At 39.7% G+C, this 17,296-nt stretch overlaps 1 protein-coding gene across 4 annotated transcripts in view; it reads right to left on the bottom strand.

Moving 5' to 3' along the window:
* Nucleotides 1-17,296, bottom strand: part of slc37a1 (solute carrier family 37 member 1) — a 64,591-nt gene that overhangs the window by 36,101 nt on the left and 11,194 nt on the right. For all 4 annotated transcript variants that reach the window (XM_034573379.1, XM_034573381.1, XM_034573382.1 and 1 more), the window contains exons 3-4: nucleotides 9,600-9,681; nucleotides 247-367 (exon numbers count right to left, since the gene is read on the bottom strand). In XM_034573379.1, the coding sequence (XP_034429270.1) occupies nucleotides 247-367; nucleotides 9,600-9,681 (203 nt within the window). The remainder of the gene's footprint in view (nucleotides 1-246; nucleotides 368-9,599; nucleotides 9,682-17,296) is intronic.

Raw genomic sequence — 17,296 nt, 5'->3', positions numbered from 1 at the left:
GTAAAAGCTGCAATTTTTTAAAAGTAATTAGTTATGTAATTCCTATCAGTGCCAATATCTCAATATCAAATTGTTACATTTCTTATCAGACTTGTAAATGCGAAAAGGGATAGTATTCCAGTAGCTGATCAAAAGTATAATTTACTTCAACAGTACTAAAATGACTTCAGTACATCTAGTGCACCCAAACCTCTAACTCAAACTTTATAAAGTCAACCAAAAAGCCTGAAATGTCAAGATACATACCAAAAGGCTTCCAGCTACAGTCCATGTCGTTGTGTAGAGATGGCAGAGAGGCCTGCTGGCTGCTGCTGGAGGCAGCTGTGGACATCTCACTGACAGATGAGCAGTTCTTATGGAGTTCACTCTGTCAATTCAAAACATGTGCACCAATCAGTTAACAAGAAAACAGGAAGTGTATCAGGCACAGACTGTGAGGAATACAAATATATTAATGGGATATAAACATTTAATCTAAGTCTGTGTTAGTTTTCTCTTTTTTCAGTGTCAGAAGAGTCATCAACAACCCCCCCTACTCGCTTGCAGTGAATCCAGCCGGGATACCCTGCTGTGTTCACACATCGACTTCTCCTGAATTTCTACAGACTTCATACTAGAAGGTCAGGCAGATACAGTAAGTGAAATTGCGGAGTGTCTCACTTAGACATTTGGGTTCACACATGCACCTCCTCCGGAGAAAATACGGAGGATCCAAGGAGCCCAGTGCATTTCTGAAAGCAGCTCTTCTGTGTTTTAGCATAAATCAGAGTTATCTATGCCATATTAAATTCTTTTGTCCAATTCTGTCTCCCTTAGATTCGTTCTCTAACATACTTATTATTATGAAGCATTACATGCTCCACTGACAACTTTATTTGACAGTAATCACATAATCTTGTTGGATGTCTGTTATTAAATGAAGTGTATTGTTGGGTCTAGTATGTCCTATCCTCAGCCTACTAAAGATGTTCTCCTCTTTGGTGCTCACCTCCTGCGGTATCTCCCTGTGTGAGCTACATCCCAATGTTTATTTTGATTATTGTTTTTGCTTCCGATTTACTAAGTGAAATTTCCATGACTTCTTCATAATTTAGTGCTTGCTTAGCCAATAAATCCACTCCTTCATTGCCCTTTATTCCTCTGTGTGCCAGTATCCACATAAAAGTACTCACAATATTCATATTTTGAAATCCAGACAGTCTCAAATATCTCAATAACTAAAACTGGCTATTATTAGATGAAAATTACTTTAACAACATTAATGCTGACCACAAATTTGTACAGAAAACAACTTTCCTGATTTGTAACTATTAGGGATGCACCGATATGGAAATTCTTGGCCGATACCGATATTTGTTTATTACTTGAATAATATGAAAAACAAAAAAAGTGACAAGTGTAACTTTAGATGCCATGGATGGACATAGACACCTATTCAGCCAAACATTTAACAGTATCACCAGGCCTACTCAAGACATCATCTCAACTGTAAACAGATGCTTGCAATGCAGCCTTACAAAACACTAGCATAAACCCTTAGGGAATGCCATATAAATTCAAGTCAAGATGCAGTGCTACTACTAGACTGCTGTGCAACACAACACAATAGGAGGCTCTGATTACAACAAATAAAATAAAAATATTTTTCGATGAAAACTGCCTGCCATACAACTACCTACTCAATGACAAAAATGTTACTTTCTGTACTTACAGTAACATAGAGTAGACCAATACAAATATTATATTTGTTAAATTAAATAACAGCCCAATAAAAATATTTTGTTAAACAAATTAAATTAAATAATTTAAAAGTGACTAGAAAAGCAACACCTTCTTGGTGTGTAACGCCAGGTTTACACCGGGCGCTGACGCGCCGCCCCGCGTCATTCTCAAGCGCGCATTTCTCCGCGCCGGTCAGCCCGCGATTCTCCGCTTGTTGTTGTATGTAACCCGTTCAATGTCGGGTGTCGGGGGTAAATGACGTATTCTCCAAGCAAGCCTTTAGCCCCCCCCCTCTCTTTTTATCTATGACTGCTTGTGTGGCTGTAGTGTATGGGCAGAGGGGGACATTTAATTACTTGATTGGGAAAATTAAAACTCCAGGACAACAGAAGGGGAATACAAAGTATGGGATGCATATTTGATCATTTGTATCATATAAAATATGTCATTTATATCGTTTAAAATCATTTTTCAGTCTGTTTCCTGGCGCAATACGCTCGCTTGCACGCCGAAACCATCGGTGAAGGGCGCTGGCGCGGCGCATCGCAGCCCATGTGAACCGCACAAAGGTTTAACAGGGGGGTGGATGGGAGGCGCCTGGCTTTCCTTGGCGTTGCGCTGCGCGGCGCTTCAGCGCCCGGTGTAAACCCGGCGTCAGTGTACCATAATCTGGATGCCAGATTGGCAGGCTGCAGAAAACATACCAATGAACATCGGCCAATGTTATCGGTGAAAGTCAAGTTTATTACCGATACGCCAATGGCAGTAAACGAGGCGAATATCGTCCGCTACCGATATACGGCCGATACATCGGTGCACCACTAGTAACTATTCTACCCACTGTAATGCTGCCATGCTCCGTGTAAATTGACAAATGATCCAAGGTTCTCCTGTTCACTGAAACTTTTAAGTCTGGTATAATGAAACCAAAACCATTTTTTTTCCTGTAATAGGATCTTTGGATCCATCTGTATATACTGGAATAAATGTTTTGTATAATGTATGCAATACATCTTCCACCGAAACTACTATATTGCCACAATCTTTACTTTTCAACTTTTCAGCCATGTTGGTGTTACTGATTGTTGTTGGATGTTTATCTTCAGAATGCCCCTTAAGATTTGCCCAGTAATTCATCATCAACTGTTTCCGCCTAAGAGACAAAGGCATATCACCCATGTTGGGACCTGGTAATTGTGAACTACAGTTCGGCCTACATGTGTAGCCAAAGCATGGCCGCATGTCCTTTGTTCCGGAGACAAACCAGAGCCTCCAGAACTCAGTCTCCCAGGGTGCTTGAAACATCACACAGAGGTGTGAAAACCGACCGAAGACACAAGTTTCAACCATTATTGGTCACTCTGGGCCCCATAACCCATGAGGTCACCAGGCCAATATAAGCCAAGTCCCCCCTCTCTTCAGTCTCTTTTCGATTCCTCTCTCCACGCAACCCTCCGAGAGGAGGTCACCTCTCTTTCTGCTCAACTACAATGGAGGAGAGGTGCAGCTTTTCACCGAGCGAGGGAAACCTCCTCCAAATCCAAGCTCTAACAACCTTCAAGCAGGCCTGACTGGAGCCGACTGCGAAACCTTCCAAAAGGCAGCGACACGAGGTCCTGCCTAACAACGAACAGCAAAACAGCTGCTCGCACAGAAGAACTACAAAAACAGGAGCCGCAACCCAGCAAGACGACATCATTGGACTTCGAACAGCACATCAACTTTTTTTCCCTTTCCATGGACGGGTAACACAACTGGGCTTAATAATTATACTAGGCTAAGCAAAGACTGTTTATTCGATTCCTTGTGATGTTTATAAGCTTGATTTGTGTTGCTGTGATATTTTGGTTACAAGTTATTTGAAAGTTAATGTTAGTTATGTATGCTCTTCACTCTACGCTCTTTCTCTAACTTGGCACCAACACACACACACACGCATATCTCAGCACCCATCTCTCTGACCCCCGCTACATGTCGTAAACATTCCAAGGGGGGGGGGGCGGCGTTATCTTTGGAGTGGCCAGCCGCCATTTTGGAAGCACGCTCACTCACAGACACACAAGCTTACTCACATACACATCTATATATAGTAAGTACACCGTTAGTAATTTGTGTTTTTATACTTTATTATCTTCATAATAAATGTTTTTCTTTCACAAATGTTTTTTTAATTAATGTTGCATAAGTGTGAATCTTGCCAACCTCTACACTGTCAAGAACTCTATATCCTTCAACTTAGCTAACTATCTATATGGTAATTTTGGTTATAGTTATTAATTTAATTGTTAATCAGAGTTCCACATTTGTAGTTAGTACTTTTATGAGACTTAATCAATAAATTGGCTATCTTTTCCCTTCCTTTGAAGGGTGGTGCCCGAGGTAACTTTAATCAATTAAAGTTATTATTTAATATTTTTAATATTAATATTCAATATTTTATTTTGATAACCAAATTTATTGAATGCTGAAAGGCACACCATTTAATGGTGTCACGTTTAATGCATTATTGCACAACACCGACCTCAACTTGAAGAAAAGACAAATAAGTTGATCTGAAAGCATCACAGCAGAGTCTCAAAGCTTGAGCTTGCACAACCTCCAACTTCTTTAACAATGTTTTAGCTGCTGAACCATAAGCGATACAACCGTAGTCTAGCACAAATCCAACGAGGGCTGCATAAATATTTTTCATTGAAGACCTGCTCGCTCCCCATCCTGACCCTGTTTGACATCTCATCACATTAATAATATTTTTACATTTGGAGAATACCTTGTATATATTATATCTTCATTCCATGTGAGCTGAGCATCCAACCACACACCCAAAAACCTGAAGACTTGAGAGTGGTTGTCCTCCAACCAGAAGTTTGGCGGTTCGATCCTCAGTCTTCCCCATCTGCATGCCTTAGTGTCCCTGGGCAAGATACTGAACCCCTCAATTACATTAATGCTTTAGTTTTTTCCACTGAGAACTTGAAGCATTTTGCTACAACATTAATTACCTCTTGTAAATAACCAAATTTATGTTATTGTTAATATTGTTGAAGTGTCTTTGTGTTATTTTATTGTGAAATATTAGCTCGCTTTAGCGTCAGACATTCTCATTTCCGTTTTTGTATTAGATGCTTTTATTTTGAAAGTGAAGTTCCGGTAGAGACGCGGACTTCCTGTTATGAATCTGTAACTTCACAAAGGGAAAGTTTGATGTTTTAGCGACCCTCCGAAGATGCACAAGCTCTTACGGTGTTGTTTAGGGAAGCATAAAAAAAAACAACTAATGACACTACCCTGAGGAGTACCATTTTCCACCATATACCTTCCTGATAAAGCTATCCCAACTCTTACTTGAATAAACATATCAAATTAAAAGTCTCTGATCCAAGTATATGTCCTACCTGCTATCCTTATCATGTTTAATTTAATCATTAATCCCTCCTTCCAAACCATATCATATGCTTTTTTGGCATTACAGACTCTTTATTAACCTCTGTTTCCTAGCATATGACCAGTTGCATGGTCTCTCTTTCTAAAGTCCCCTCTTTTCCAAAATTCCTAAATCCACTTTGATGGCAAAATAAGATTCCTCTGCTTTCCATATAAAATGCTTATCTTCCCGTAATAATTTTTTCCATTACTTTTCCCATATGTGATGTCAGTGCTATTGGCCTATAGTTCATTGGATTTGATGAATCCTTCCCTGGTTTCCTGATAGGAACAATCAACGCCTCTTTCCAACCAAATGGCAACTTGTATAACTTATTATACAAAACTAACAACTTCAGTGATGCTTTAAATGGTAAATGGTTTGTATTTATATAGTGCTTTTGGAGTCTTGATGACCACTCATCACCATTAGCATTGCATAACTGATTTCATCATTCCCTGGAGATGTTAGCCCAGATCTTTCTATTGCTCTCCTCATTTCTTCCAAATTCAATGATGCATCCATTTAACTGTTAGTACTGTCCCCTCTCTAAAGATTTTCAGGATGAGCTAAACTCATCCTTGCCATCCTCAGTCAGTTATGAATGGAATAAGTGCTTTTGGTATCATCTCTGCCTTCTCTTCAACAGAGACTGCTGCATCCTCCCCCATCTTTAGTACTGGATACTGCCATTCCCTTCTGATTCCCCTCATGCTACTAATCATGCCCCCAAACAAAGATTGCAACCTGCCAGTGGACCGAACAGAGAAGAGGAAGAAGAGTTAGGGCTGAGCAGTTGAACACAGTAGATGGCGATAATGCATCTTGATGTTGGTTGCCACTCACCAATAAACCAAACAAAGAAGAAGATGGGGAGGGAGATGGAATAGGGCCTTGCTCTGTGCACTTCACGTATCTACCTGGTATTGCAGTACCTCTAGGAATGGTTCACCAACACGGTAAATGGTGGTAATGGATCTTGACGTTGAATGCCACCCACCAATAAACCAAACAATGAAAAATAATGTTTTTGTTTTTTTAATCAGAGCCCCACCCACCTTGGGGGTTTGATGTAACCATGCATTGACCTTGTACTGCAGTACCTCCGGGAATGGTGCACCAAGTGGTGCACAGTAGACAGAGGTAATGCATCTTGATGTTGGTTGCCACCCGCTAACAAACCAAACATAGAAGAAAAAGAAACAGAATATGGCGTGGAATAGTGCACCAACACTGTAGACGGTGGTAATAAACTTTGACATTGGTTCCCACCTGCAAATAAAACAAACAAAGAAAGAGAAGAAGATGATGGTGAGTAACGATTATTGACGGCGGTGATGCGCCTTGGCGCTGGTTGCCAACCACTGGTGGGCAGAGCATAACAGCATAACAGAACTTGTCTAAGAAGAAGACAGTTGATGGCGGTAATGCACCTTGATGTTGGTTGCCACCTGCCAACAAACTGAACAAAGAAGGAGTAGTAATATACAGTAGATGGCGGTAATGCACCTTGATGTTGCTTGCCATCTGCCAATAAACCGAACAAAGAAGAAGATGAAGATGACAAAGTAGACAAAGTGCTTTACAACAAACAATATTAAATAATTATAAATAAAGATACAGATAATAAAAGCCATAGACAGCATTTTTATAAAACTGTGTCTTCAGAAGTGAGATAAAACAGGTAACCGATTCTACAAGTCTAATCTCTTCTAGCAGATTGTCCTCAAGTAGGGGCCCTCACGGCAAAGGCTCTATCTCCTTTGGTTTTTAGCCTAGACTTCAGAATGGCAAGCAATGCGTCCTGGCTGTAGGGAGATAAAAGGTCTGAAATATAGGGAGGGGCCAGCCCTTGCCTGACTTTAAAATCATTTTAAAATCAATCCTGTAATTAAAGCTGCAAGCAGCGATGGCCGGTCCCTCGCAGTCCGTGTGCTGCTTTTTCCGTGTAGTTACTGGAGGTTGGTTTTAGGTTGGTATTTCATTATTCATTTGCACAGTTAATGAAGAAGTTACATTAAATGTCACATCCTGTTGAGGCGTGTATCCTGTTGCTAGTAGGTGGTGCTATGAATATGTTGAATTTTGGCATATAGATATGGTCACGCCAGGTCATCAGACATGTCTTGCACAGATTAGACAATGTATAGATAAATTAGTGGAACTTCCTGGCGATATGGCCATGGGCGTGCTGTTGAAGGAAAACGTACAATTCAAATTACTTTTACCAATGAAACATTAATGTAATGATCTAAACCCCAACTACATACGACATTTGATTTAAGCATGTACACTCAAATGAGAACTTCCTATTTCAAAGTAAACCTTCAAAGTTTTGATTGCATTTTTGGTTGCAATAACCAAATTTCAGTTAGGAACACTTTAGTCAAAGAAAACTATTTCCCTATGCATCATTTACATTTGGTGGTATGGCTCTGTTCTGGGACCTCCCTGCGGCCCCACGTGCATACATTGAAAGACCTCGAAGACGGGGAGAGTGGCAACAAGACCCCAAAATACCTCACATGAGAGCCAGTCAATGGCATCAATGCCTTCGTCATCCATGAACTGCCTACACACTCTGGCCACATGAGGCCAGAGTCCTGCATTGTCCTGCACCAGGAGTAACCTACGGCCCACTGCACCAGCGTAAGGTCTGACAATCGCTCTGAGAATTTCATCCCGGTACCTAACAGCAGTCAGGGTACCGTTGGCTTTGATATGGAGTCCTGTACGACCCTCCAAGGCTATGCCTCCCCAGACCATCACTGACCCACCACCAAACCAGTCATGCTGGATGATGTTACAGGCAGCATAACATTCACCACGGCATCTCTAGACACTTTCATGCCTGTCCTATGTGCTCAGTGTGAACCTGCTCTCATGTATGAAGAGAATGCTGCTGCTGAGTTGATGTCCTTCTACAGCCCTGTCCAGCTCTCCTTGTGTAATGGCTGGTCTCCTGGTATCTCTTCCATGCTCTTGAGACTGTGCTGGGAGACAGCAAACCTTCTTGCGACTGCACGTATAGATGTGCCATCCTGGAAGAGCTGGACTACCTCAGCAACCTGTTTGGGCTGCAGGTACCGCCACATGCTACCAGTAGTGACAAAGACACTAGCGGAACACAAAACTAGAGAAGAATCATTCAGGAAGGATAAGAAGAGAGCAATTGTCTGTGGCCACCACATGCAGAACCATTCCCTTTTTGGGGGTTGTCTTGCTTTTGCCTTTCTATTGCACCTGTTGTCACTTTCATTTGCACCAATGCAGGTGAAATTGATTCACAATCACTTGTGCTTCCTAAATGGAAAGATTGATATTCCTGAAGTTTAACTGACTTGGTGTTATACTGAGATGATTAAGTGTTCCCTTATTTTTTTTAACAGTGTATATTAATTCATTCATATATTCATTCAGTCCAACCTTACTCCGCTCTCTCTCGCTTGTGCTGACACGCAGACACACACAAAGACTCAGCTGACCCGCTACAGTTTAAACATTGATTCCTTTGTAACTACCGCCACATTAACAACACTGATCAACAATTATTGATAAATACTTTTTTCAATGAGTAAAATCTTTCTTCATAGCTGCGTGCATTCATTCTTTTACTCAGCCCACCACCCCCGACTCTGCTCGCTCTCTTCCTCGCTCTCTTCCTCCCTCACTTGCACTGACACGCAGACAGACACACAGCACCTTCATCAACGAGTTGGTGCTACCCTGGAACCAGTTTTTCTGGCCAAGAGCCAGTTCTTTGGCCATTGAAACACAAAAAGCTGCAACTGCCTTGGTGGAAAAGGGGTAAGTTAGTGGTAGTGGCTCAGGAGATAGTCTGTCATCAGCTACTCCCGTCTGCACGTCAGTATCCCTGGGCAAGACCCAAAAAATTGCTCCTGATAGTTATTCCATTAGTTTGTTGATGGGATGTGTGCACTAAATATGAAGCACAGTACAAATGTGTGTGAGTGAATGGGTTATACAAGTGCATTCCATTTACTATTTAAACAAGTGAGGCAACTGTACTAACTGAGTTTGGAGGTCCACAACCTGACTGTGTGTGTGAGTGCAGTTCATTTGACCGATTTATTGACTGATGTAGCAAAACAAATCCGAAAAACACAATAGCAATGTATACTTTCATGTTTTGCTTGTGTTTCATAATAACTTCAAATAATAAAGTTCAGTGTAGACAAACCTCTTAGTGTACTGAGGGCAGACATACCTGCACCTCCACCTCCTATGTAGTGTACAGCTATTATCTTTCTAACATTGCTGAGCTGCCCTGAGCATCAGTTACTTAAACAAATAACTACTTTCCCTCAGTAACATTATCAGTAGAAATCTCAATTTAGTTTTGTCGTCAGTCTTAGACTGGGGTCTATCACTGTCTGGAAAACTTGGTGTATCTGTAGAAGAATGCTGTATACTACAACAACCAGTTTGTTACCTTGATGATGCTAATGGGTTTCCTGGAGAGGTGGAAGCTGGTATAGAGCAGAAAGGTGAGGATAAAGGTGAGGGCTCTGTACCTGCAGACAGGAAGCACAAGAAGAAAGTGATGAGAATTGAGGTACAACAGAAAAAAATTCAAACACCACCACCCAACTAAATTAAACCAGCAATACACTGGTCATTTTTTACAAGCTTGCTTATTCTCATCATTGTCAGCAGGACATGCTGAAACCACAGCAAACATATCCAAGAACACTGCACACAGATTACTCCCCATCTCAAAAGTAGCAACTGATACAATGACATTGGCAGTCAAATAAAGAAGATGGTAATTGGGTATATCTGTGTAACTTTAACAGACACAGAATTTCTGGTAAAGCCACCATTTTGATTGGTAAGTAGATCTCTACAATCACTTAATATATACTGATCTTTGTGTTTTTTTTAGAGAATATTCTGATTACAATCACCATGCTGTGTGCTACACCGACTTGTATAGTAAATGTAGTGTAGATTTTAAATGAATTTAATAGATGTTATTAAGTGTCACTTTTAGCAAGAAGGACATTATTACTAGCATGTACGATACCAGTGAATAGTTTTTAGTGATAAATACGTACTTAAGAGACACTGTAGTCAACACTGAGCTACAGTGACAATCACCTGAAGTTCATATTGCTGCAAAGAAGCTACTAATTAAAAAATATGGGCACTTCACACACACCAGAAGCACAGAAGATCTATACAACCAACACAGTTTAAAGTTGGGAACCCAAAATGAGTGTACCAAATTCAATATCTGACCAAATGTGAAATGCAGTCACAATCTCACCGGTCGGTGAAGTTGAAAAATTAGCTTTTGTCTCAATTGGTGTTACAATTCTTGAATCATGGCTACAAATGTGGTTTGAACAGTCAGAACAGTGTTCTTGAACTTTGACCACAAAAACCTAGTCACTTCGATGTTTTGATTCCAAGTGAAGATGTCTGTTCATTTTGAAGACATTTTCTCAGAGCATTCACCAGTGTTCAACAGAATGTCCTAAAAACATAATGTTACCAGGCTCTTACAGATACAGATGAAAAGCCATCTCACAATATAGCCTACTGCCTAGTAATTTTATTAAAGAGAGATTTACATGGTCTGATAAGACAGTCAAATTAATGATATAATCTGAGATTCCAGGCCTAAAAAGGTATAACAGGACGCCTCAAGCGAAGAGCCTCTCAAGAGTTAAAGTAAACGGCCATGAGAAGATGCATGATAACAAGAGCTGAATAGGCCGAATTATTTTCTTATATTTAAACCGGTATTTCAAGGAGTACAATTTCCAAATTAAAAAAGCCACAATCTGAATGACATTATTTTAACAAGCTGTAAGAATTGAGTTAGTGACTGACTGAACAACTACTTTTCATATGCACTTCTGCCATAAATTTATCTAAGGTGTAAAAAGGTTTATGTTAATTACTAGTGTAACAAAAGTTGTTTATCATCTGGTAAATAAGTTAATACTGCATCATATTCAGCTGGTTGATACTAAACAATAGTTAGATATCAAACTTACACTTCACTTAATGTTTTAAATTCAGAATATACATCATATCAGTCATGTATATCAGGACTCCTGGATGATGGATTCAACTGACTTTTAAACCAATAAATAAATAAAATGGGAAGTTGTGTAGCAATAGGGATTCCTGGCACTTAATGACATGGAGCCACTGTTGATGTTATCACAACTTTGCATTTCCTCTTATGACAAGTTAAGTGTTTGCTATGTCTATTGGAATAGTAAATATGGACTTTGTTCCAGTCTAACAAGTGTAACTGTGAGTTGTAAGTCAAACAGAGAAAAACGTTTGGTTAGCATAAGTGAAATAAGTGAAATCCTGTGTGGTTGTACCATACTGTAGGTGTTAATAAGGCCTTTAAACTGAAATAATGACAGAAAGGTTTAGCGGAAATAGAAAACTTGGTATAGCACAATTAGACAAAGTGTAATGAAAACAGACTTAATAAATGTATTCATGACATTCATGAATAATGTGACTTATACATCCACTGGTGAGATGAAAACTAAGATCTGTGAGATTTTTCATACATGAAACAAACAGCAATCCCATATTTCTTTAATAGTATATCTATATTTTTCCGTTTATGGTTTGACTGGTGCTGTTTAAATAATGACATTTTGCTGGAACATCTTCTTCATTAATGGTTTAATGACACTTAACTAAAAAAATTGATTCACCAACTGTTCATCTCGACAAACTATCTTCCACTTTTCACATCACATATTTTCTTGAAATTCAGTTAAAATGTGTGTTACATTTGAATGGAAAACTGATTTTCATTAAAAACATAGACACACAACAACAGGACAAGGAGATCTGATCAGGGTTGAATCTGAATCAAAATAAGAACTAGCTCTCCTCCACCTCACCACTTTACCAATTTGTCTCTTCTCACCCCAACTACTTGAGGTAGTGATGGTGTTTTTTAACCATCAAAATAGTTGGTTAATAATTATTTTTTTATTGGCAATTGACTCAACCTTACTGTGTGAAGGGCCTTAAGATACTATATGTGCAGATTAGGCCCTGTACAATTGAAATTTTTTTTAAAAAATTATTACAATCTCATTAGGGCTACAACAACTAATCATTTTAATCAATTATTATCCATTATAAAAATAGTTGGCAACTAATTTAGTAATCGATTAGTCGGGTCTGCTATAATACACAGCACATACTCTGACAACATCTCCTGGGGTGGGGGGAGAGGCCAATCCTGTGCCTTGTTTAGCTCAAGTGACGACGCTGTCCACTCTGGAGTATTTCTGTCATAGAAAACCTGAACAACAGGTTAAGACAATGGATCAGGAATCTAACGGACACAGGAACTCCATGCCTCTAGCAAGTGTTGACTATTGTTCGCATCCCTCCTTATAGGTTGTATATATCCCTGGACTGCACTGATGTCCCCGTCTGTGACTGTGACACTTTAACTTCTCGTGGACAATAGCGGACTTACTATACTTTGCACAATCCATTCTCTTGTGTTTATTTACAACATATTGCACAATCTCATCCCTGGTGCTTATAATATTTCTATATTCAATTTTGTTTCCTATTTTAATATTTTTTTATATTTTATATTTATACTTGCACAAACACACCACAGCAAATATCTTGTATCTATGTAAACATACTTGGCAATAGACAGATTCTGACTAATAATTGCCACTGGCAGGTCAGAGCCACTGGAGCTGAGCTCTGTCTCCTTTAATACCATGTCATCGTATAACATGTAGTGTGTTTTACAATTAATCACAAAAGCATATTGGTCTTGATGAGCATAATGATCTACATTACAAAGAGGTTTCTATATCCAAACCATAAACTAATGCTAATAATTCCTATAATTCCTAATACGACCGGTGATTAAATGTTTTTGCATGTTGTCGTTCAACCGCTGGCTGTCGAGGTGGTGTCCTGTAAACGGTGTGGGCTTTGTAGACAATTGGCAAACTTTTTGGAGGAAACCTGGTCTTGTTAGGAGAGACGGCGTTCATCCCACTTTGGATGGAGCAGCTCACTTATAGAGGAATATAACTCGGTCTATAAACACAAAATGACAACCCAGAGTTGGGGCCAGGACGCAGAGCTGCAGTGCTACACACTTCTCTGCACTCCCTCTGGATCAGTCACACAACCACAACCCCATAGAGACTGTTTCTGTCCCCCCTCCCACATTATTAAAATCAAACATTAACAGAGGGAGAATCCACAAAAACCTCTGCAACAACAAAACAAACAAAGACAATTAAATGTGGACTCTTAAACATAAGATCACTGTCATCAAAGGCTATTTTAGTAAATGAACTAGTCTAAATCACAAAATTTATTTATAGTCCCTCACTGAAATCTAAACTAAGCTACAACTCATTTGAAAGTATTGTTCTTAGTCTTCAACGCCTATCCATGTAATCAAAACAGCCAATCATATTTGCTGTGGTTAACCGTGCTCCGGGGGCTTATTCTGAAATTTTAACCAAATTCCCAGAGTTTTTATCAAACCTAGTCCTAAAAACAGATAAAGTTATTATTGTCGGTGACTTTAATATTCATGTTGACAATAATAATGATAGCCTTAGTGTATTCATTTCAGTATTAGACTCAATTGGTTTCAGTCAGTGTGTTCCCCCACCTACTCATTGTTATAACCACACACTCTACCTTGTACTAACATACGGTGTCAAAATTGAACATCTAATAGTACTTCCACATAATCCGGATCTATCAGACCATAATTTAATAACTTTCAATTAATCATTATCAGACTACATGCCATTAATGAAAAACTCCATTCTAGATGTCTACCTGATAGTGCTGTAGCTAAATTGAAGGAAATAATTCCAATTACATTTAAAGTGTTCAAAGATAGTGTTAAAGCATATAAGAAGGCCCTCCACAAAGCAAGAGCTGCCTACTCTGACACATTCATAAAAGAAAATAAAAACAACCCCAGGTTTCTCTTCAGCACTCTAACCAGGCTGAGAGTCACACCTCCACCGAACCAAGTATTCCTCCATCCCTGAATAGCAATATCTTTATGACCTTCTTTAATGATATCATTTTAACTATTACAAATAAAGTCGGGGTTTAGAGCTAATCATAGCACGGAGACAGCCTTGGCAAAAGTCACTAATGACCTTCTAATAGCTCCAGATCAGGGATTTGTGTCTGTCCTCGTTCTGTTAGATCTTAGTGCAGCATTCAACACTATTGATCATCAAATTTTATTACAGAGACTAGAACAGTTAATTGGCATTAAAGGATCCGCCCTAAACTGGTTTCATCTTATTTTTCAGATCGAATCCAATTTGTGCAAATTAATGATGAGACATCTGTGCGCACCAAAGTTAACCACGGTGTTCCTCAGGGTTCTGTGGTCGGCACAATTTTATTCTCATTATATATGCTTCCACTAGGAAACATTATCAGGACACACTCTATAAATTTCCACTGGTATGCGAATGACACCAAGTTATACCTATCAATAAAACCAGAACAGTGTAATCAATTAACTAAACTTCAAGCATGTTTCGAGGACATAAAAACCTGGATGACCCGCAATTTTCTCTTATTAAACTCAGATAAAACAGAGGTTCTAATACTTGGCCCTAAACACCTTAGAGATACATTATCTAATGATATAGCTGCGCTAGATGATATTGCCCTTGCTTCCAATGAAACAGTCAGGATGATCCAGATTCTCACTTAAAACAAATTTCTAGGACAGCCTTCTTTCACTTATGTAACATCTCAAAAATCAGACATGTCCTCTCTCAAAAAGATGCAGAAAATTTTGTCCACGCCTTTGTTACATCCAGACTTGATTATGGTAATTCATTATTATCAGGCTCCAGCAGTAAGTTGTCACAGACTCTGCAGCTTGTACAAAAGGCTGCAGCACATGTCCTGACTAGAACCAGGAAAAGAGATTGCATTTCTCCTGTATTAGCTTCACTACACTGGCTTCCGGTTAAATCTAGAATAGAATTTAAAATTCTCCTCCTCACTTCACAATTCATTTCCCTTCCATTATGCTACAAACTGTATATTTTAATCAATGCTGTAAATACTTGTACTTTTTCTGAAGTTCTCCATTACACGCGGCATCTATTGCACTTCTGTCCATCCTGGGAGAGGGATCCCTCACATGTGGCTCTATCTGAGATTTCTACATTATTTTTTGTAGTCCAAAAACATGGGATTAAGTTAGTTGGAGACTCTAATTTGACAGCAGGTGCGAAAGTGAGTATGGATGGTCGTTTGTCTCTGTGTATTGGTCCTGAGATACGCTGTCAATCTGTCCAGGGTGTACCACACCTGTCGCCCTATGTCAGCGGGGATTGGCTCCAGCTCCCCCCGCAGCCTTCTAAGAATAAAGGATATAGATAATGGATGACTTTGGAAATTGGAGGTGGTATTTTCTCTAACTCACCTCAGGTTGAAATTCAACAACAAAACTGCTTTCACATCTTTAGCATAGATTCTCTTTTATCGGTTGCCATAATGAATTGTAGATCAAAGCTCCATTGATGGAGCTTTCACTGACCACACATAAGCGTAACTCACCGAGAGAAAATACTAAACAACTGATTGAACCATCTGAGATCACTTATCCCAAAAATTGAGGTAAATTGCAACAGCCCAAATCCATGTTAGGTTAGGCTAACCACATTTCTGGAATGCCCCTCAGAAACATTCCAACCTTTGTGGAACGTTTTCTAAATCTTTTTATTGCTCTCAAACTGAGCATCACGCCATACTACTGGACTACTTGGATTTACTTGAATAAGTATATTCTGTAAATAAGCTTCTCAGCTAGAATACAATTTTATCTGCTGTCTTAGGTTAACTAGATTGCTAGTTTGTACTGTTTTGTCTTACCTTGAATTGTATGGGCTAGGATTTTGTTTCACTCAAGTGTTTGAGAGTTAAAGAGAAGCAGTAAGAGTTAAAGTGCTTGAATTTTATTTCACTTTTTTTCAAGGGCTAAGTTCTATTTTACTTTCTACCTGTGAGGTAAATAGACTTTGTCCTTAATCAGTTTTTGGTAAATTAGGAGATTTTGTTAAACTCACCTCTTCACTGATTAAGGTGAGAAGTGTCTCTTGCTGTTGAGCTCTGCTGAGTTTCTATTGCTGGGCCATTACCACCTGGTGCCTGATTTGACTCATTAGCAGGGGGTGTGGTCAGCGCAGCTGTAGCCAATCTTCGTCGACTCTGGTGTTAAAAACCAGGAATTGTTTGAAGCGTCAGCTACAGTGTCAGTGAAGACTCGGAGGATAAAGACAAATGAGTCTTTCGTTGGAGGATATAGACAAATGAGTCTTTCGTTGGAGGATATAGACAAATGAGTCTTTCGTTGGAGGATATAGACAAATGAGTCTTTCGTTGGAGGATATAGACAAATGAGTCTTTCGTTGGAGGATATAGACAAATGAGTCTTTCGTAGGAGTCTTCGGGGGAGGCTGAGTGTAACGCTGCTCTGTTTCCTTCTTTTTGAATATGTGTATACTTTCCGTCCCTGTTCGCATATCTACTCATAGATACTATAGGCCTCGCACTCGTTTACAACATTACCGTAACCTTTCCTCTCATCTATCCCACCCGTTCCCCACATACCCAACACCTTGTCACAGGGGAACTGCCAGTCAGCTACACGCAAGACAGACTTCATCTCTGGCTTTGCTACCCAGCAAATCGCTTGACTTCCTTGCTCTCACTGAGACTTGGATCAGACCGGCCAACACATCCACCCCTGCTGCGCTCTCCTCTGCCTTCTCTTTCACCCACACACCCAGAACCACTGGTAGGGGTGGTGGTACAGGTTTACTCATCACCCCTAAATGGAGTTTTTCTCTCTACCCGCTGCCGCATTTTACCCTATTGTCTTTTGAATTTCATGCTGTAACAGTTACCCACCAGGTCCTTTGGAGATTTCTTGGAAGAATTAGATGTCCTCCTATCGAACATCCCATCCCAAAATGGCCCTCCACTTGTCCTTCTGGGTAACTTCAACATCCAGACAGAGAAGTCATCTGACCTACTACTTTTACTTTCTTCCTTTGCTCTCTCACTCAGTCCTTCCCCTCCTACTCACAAAGCTGGTAACCA

Source organism: Hippoglossus hippoglossus, chromosome 21 (assembly GCF_009819705.1).
Source record: "Hippoglossus hippoglossus isolate fHipHip1 chromosome 21, fHipHip1.pri, whole genome shotgun sequence".
NCBI classification, from domain to species: Eukaryota; Metazoa; Chordata; class Actinopteri; order Pleuronectiformes; family Pleuronectidae; genus Hippoglossus; species Hippoglossus hippoglossus.
This window is presented reverse-complemented; position numbering and strand designations above follow the sequence as displayed.